A 5,020-nucleotide genomic window follows, 5' to 3' on the forward strand; every position below is an offset into this window, starting at 1 on the left:
GAATCATTCAACTCAAATGCTATTCTGTATCAAGTTCGAAACAATATATTCCAAAGATATTTGCATGCTTTATAATTGATATGTAATGTCTGATGATAATTAAGTGAAATATCAATGAGAAAATATATATCATTTAAGCAAAAGTCTCAAAAACATGATAAATAGATGAGTTTTTGGTCCACCAAATATGTCAGATCTGAATAGTTTAAGACCTTGGATCAGCAACCGTCTTTGTACTCCCAACTGTAATGTCCGTGACAGCACCTCAATGCCCTCAATAAATAGGACTTTCATAAATAACACAGCAAGAATCAAAAGGGCAGATAATCCATTGCTAGAAAGAAATAATCAAAATGGGACCACACTTTGGTAGAATTAGGAAGCAAAATGATGGAGGCTTTCCTCTGCAACTCTGCATGTGTTTGGTTTTTGGTAGTGGACTCAAGTTAAAAAGAACACACTGAGCTTCTTCTTCCATCTCTCTCTCGGCTTTCCTTTGTCTCCACTCATTCCCTTACTCCACGGCTTCATTCTTGGAGTCAAGCATCATCAGCAACAGTACCCCACCTCTCTCCCCATAGCTTGAGAGGTATGCCCTTTTATTTTCTTCTTCTTATTCCTCAGTTAGTTTTGATGATTTCATTGATGGTGTTGAACTGTTGATTGTACATGAAAGTTTGAGCTTCATACACTATTTGGTTTGTGGGTGATTCTGGGTTCTTCTGGAATTGCATTCTGGTGGTTGTTCTTTGTTCTGAATTGGGGTGGTGTTAAAATGAGGGTAAAACCAATTTGGAGTTCTGAATTCTGTTTTTGTTAGATTGTGTTGGTGGGATTTTGTTCTGAAAAGTATGAGTCTTTTGTTGAAAAGCTTCAATCTTTTGTTAACCTGGAGTAAATCTTAGGTCTATGGCAATTTGCTAGAGTTTGTGAATCTCAGCTAGCCTAGTAGATGAGGTGAGATGAGATGAGATACACCAATTTTGATTTCACAATTTGTTAGATTGTATTGATGAGATTGTTATGAGAGTTTCAGCTTGTTGTTGAAAAGTTTCAATCTTTTTAACCAGGAATAGTAAATCTTTGTTTATGGCAATTTGTGAAAGTTGGTAAAATGAGCTAACCCAGTAAATGCATTGCTGTTAGTTATTTTGGTGTAGGCAAATTCACTCTCTATACTTGCTTGGTTTTTGAAAACATACATGCTTGGTTTAATGGAGGAAGATAGAAGAAAAGAAAGAATATGAAAATTCTGTATTTCAGTTTGGATTTTGTCTTCAATAACATCTTAAATAATGAACTTTTCGAAAGTGTTTTCCTTTGCTCAAGAACAAAAAATGCTTATTTGAGAAATTGGGTGACCTTTCTAGTAATAATGTGTTTTCCATTCTGGTACTAATTCCCATCAAAGTTTTGGCACGTTTAGAAATCTAATAACGCATTGCTAAATCAATAAAAAGCAGATTCTATGGTAATTAGTAATTACAATCAACTAAAAAAGCTAATTGGCCATGAGGCCATGATCGTTTCAATTTTTATACTTGGACACCTCATAGATTATCCAAGCAGAAAATTCATATTTGACTTAATGGAATTCATTTCCTATTTCAAAATGAATTCTGAAACTTGTTTGTGAAGTATTTGGTATTTACTGTCATGTTTTCTGCCCTGTTGTCAAATATTGTATTTTGCCTCACACTTGCTGAACTTTGAATGAATATAGAGAGGTCTGCAGAGTTGCTTGAAACCGAGTTTGGACATGGAGAGGAGGAACCTCAATTTTAGTGCACCACTTCTATCAGTGAGACGAATTACTGCATCTCCAGTGTCCACAAGTTCAGACTCTGGGAGGGTGACTCCTAGGTTGGCTAATGGAAGACATACACTTCCTCTTCCCAAATCAGATTTTTCTTTGCAGCAGGTAACGAAACCAGTTGCAGTTCCTTTTCATTGGGAAGACATTCCAGGAAGATCAAAGGATGAAGAACCAAAGATTCAGTCTCGAGAAGAGCCTTCTGTTACACCAAGACTTCCCCCTGGAAAGCTTGTAGAAGTTAAAAAGAAACCTTTAGGAAAAGAGGAAGCTGATCAAAAGGCTATGAGACCCTCCTTGAAATCATTTTCTTCGAATGAAACTGCAACAGAAGCCAAGTGCTCAAAAGAGGGAGGGAATGAGAGAAGAGCCTCAAAATTTGAGGATGAGAATGACGTTTATTCTGATGCACATGAGACACTGTCCCCGCCTACTGAGTCTTTCTCCATGAACTGCAGTGCAGCTGGCACATGCCAATCTCATTCTGCAAATGTGAAGCCATCTATTGATCCACAAACTCGAGACTTCATGATGAAGCGATTTTTACCTGCAGCCAAGGCAATGGCGTTGGAGACACCTCACATTTCTATAAAGAAGCAACAACATACAGTACCACATGAACAACCAAGGAAAGTCACAAGGGTGATCAGACAGGATACAAGTCCCTTACCTAATCAACAACGGTCTCACATGGAACTAGTTCAGTATGGCCAATACAAAGAGGAAGAAGAGAGTGAAGCAGAGGAGGATGAGTATGATGACCCTGGTTATATTGCACCAAAGGGTTGTGGCCTGTTTCCTCGTTTAGGCTTGAGAAATTCTCTGTGCCCTTTACCTGTTCCTGCGATGAAAGCTAGGGCCCGGGCTCTCATATCTTGCTCTTCTAATGCTGCAATACCAGGAAAAACTACTCATAGTCGGTCTCACAGTCAACCACTGAAGCAGGGTATGAAGATTACCAATAGTCAATCGCATAGCCAACCACTCAACAAGGCTATTAAGCCTGCTAATAACCAGTCTCATAGCCAACCACTCAACAAGGTTATAAAGCCTGCTAATAGTCAGTCTAATGGCCAACCACTCAATAAGGTTATCCAGACAGTCTCATTCAAATTTCCAGTTTTATTTTTTTCATTTTTCAGTTACTAGAAGAAAAAAATTGATTGCTGACAGGGTTTTTTGTTTTTTGTTTTTGTTAGCGTGATCAGGATGCTGCTTATTATCTCAAAGCAGACCGTAGATGTTTTTCAGGTGAATTACCAAGATTGGTGAACAATCAGGCTGCTCACTCCAATCTGTTTAGGCTCTCTGGTGAGCAACCAAAAGGTAGGGCATCTCCCTTCAGGCAATCAAGAAGTCCTTGCATATCCCCTTACCGAAATGAAAGACCTAAATCTCCCTTTACTGGAGGGGGGTTTCTTGGTGTTCCCAAAGAAGAGAATGTCAAAGTCAGTAGTAGTAAGTTCAATATGAATGACAAAGTTGGCCCCAAGTCTCAGGAGGTACTAAGCCATCAAAGAAATAAACAAGGGTCATATACTGTGATCCCTATGATTGAGAAGACACTGTATGTTGATACTGTAAATACTACCAAAAAATCGTGTCTGAATTCAAGCTCTTTGTATACCAAAGAACGAGTAGACTCTGCTGTTGAGGACATTCGGACCCTATTAAAGAGAAGTGGGATGGAACAAATGTCTACAGATGAGTCTTTGTTTCAAGATATCAAATGCCTGACTAATTTTGAGAGCAATGGCGTCTCAGAACCTGCAGTATTGGAGTCTGTTGAAGATAGTTCATCTTCATTTTCTGACATATCCCATATCAAAGGCCAAGTAGTTGCAGTGGAGGACTCCCAGCTAGGAGTTGATACAAGGAGTGATGACATTATAAAAGAGGATCCAGGAAATGCTAGCATTATTGTAATACAGTCTCCTCTTCCCCCACCTTTACCAAAATCACCTTCCCAGTCTTGGCTCTCATCGACACTCTCTTCAACTCCTTCAAGCAAACCAGTCTCCACTGGTACCAAAAGGCATTCTAAAAGGTCGAGTTCCAAACCTTCCTCTGCTGGTACCAAGTGGGAAACCATTGTAAAGACTTCCAATTTGCACCATGATCATGTGCGCTTCTCCGAGGTAATCACAACATCCTTATTTGCCACTTTATTTCGCCTGCGCTAGAAGTCATTTGTGACATAAAGGAGCTCTAACTTTTCCTCCCCTTTACAGGAATTAATCACTCATGTTTGTCAGCAACCTAAGAATTAGAATGTCTCAGTTCTTCAAAGCTTCTTCCCACTTCCTGAATAATAGGGTATGGCCTTACTCTGGAGATTCTTGTCCCCTAATCGTTTTCGCTCATGAGATCTCTATAGAGCAATATATTTTGGTGTTCTTAGTTTTTGCTTACAACTGATACAGCTTATAGAGTTATAGGTAAGAAACAGATCGATGAGCCAAATTTTAGTGTAATTGGCATGTATATATCTCAATAGTCAATTCTAAATTGTTTGGCTTCCTCTGATGCTAATGAGAAAAGAATCACTTGTTATTTTCTTATTGATATGACATTATGTGGTGTTGAAACGTTGGTAAGGTTCAGATACATCGCACCAGAGATCCATCATAAAAATGTTTGTGCAATATGCAGTTTCAGATCAGCAACATTAGGGAAAGGTTACTTCACAGCTTCACTGCAGTCATAGGACTTAGTTTCTCAGTTTCAACTCTGAATTCGCTCTCCATAGTACATACAGAAGAAATTTCAGTAGGATTTTGCATGTGAATTTGGTATGCTAGGACTTTCTGAATCAGTATTATCAACCCCAAGACGGCTGCTACTGAGATTTTTGATGAACCGTTTTAAGGCCATCAATAAAACCCTGTAGAAGATAGTATAGTGTAAGTAAGGGTATCGTTATAGGCCGGGGATTGAGGGTACTCTGCAAGATAGAGCATTAGAAAAATAATAATAATTTACCGATATTCACATATTTACAACATATTTACAAGAGATAAATTGTTTGAGAGATGTGTTTATTTCTAAATTCCTACGAAAACAAAATATACTTATGTACAAGTGACCCTCCTTATTGCACACACACATATGTAAACACAAAACAATATTACATTATCTCAATCCTAGCAACCTAAACATGCAAGTTTAACGTCGAATCAACTCCTTAGATAAAGACAGCCAACACAG

General features: G+C 38.4%; 1 protein-coding gene across 2 annotated transcripts; it reads left to right on the forward strand.

The window, feature by feature from the left end:
- The first annotated feature begins 291 nt into the window (after positions 1-291).
- LOC126786134 (uncharacterized) lies at positions 292-4,647 on the forward strand. 2 transcript variants are annotated; one of them, XM_050511864.1, is made up of 5 exons: positions 292-589; positions 1,724-2,902; positions 3,013-3,951; positions 4,045-4,129; positions 4,466-4,647. In XM_050511864.1, the coding sequence occupies exons 2-4, from the start codon at positions 1,760-1,762 to the stop codon at positions 4,081-4,083; spliced, it is 2,121 nt and encodes a 706-aa protein (XP_050367821.1). In that variant the 5' UTR covers positions 292-589; positions 1,724-1,759; the 3' UTR covers positions 4,084-4,129; positions 4,466-4,647. The 2 variants fall into 2 exon arrangements, with proteins under 2 accessions (XP_050367821.1, XP_050367820.1); XM_050511863.1 differs by lacking the exon at positions 4,466-4,647 and having other exon boundaries at positions 4,045-4,419.
- Positions 4,648-5,020: the final 373 nt, after the last annotated feature.

This window comes from Argentina anserina, chromosome 3 (genome assembly GCF_933775445.1).
Source record: "Argentina anserina chromosome 3, drPotAnse1.1, whole genome shotgun sequence".
NCBI classification, from domain to species: Eukaryota; Viridiplantae; Streptophyta; class Magnoliopsida; order Rosales; family Rosaceae; genus Argentina; species Argentina anserina.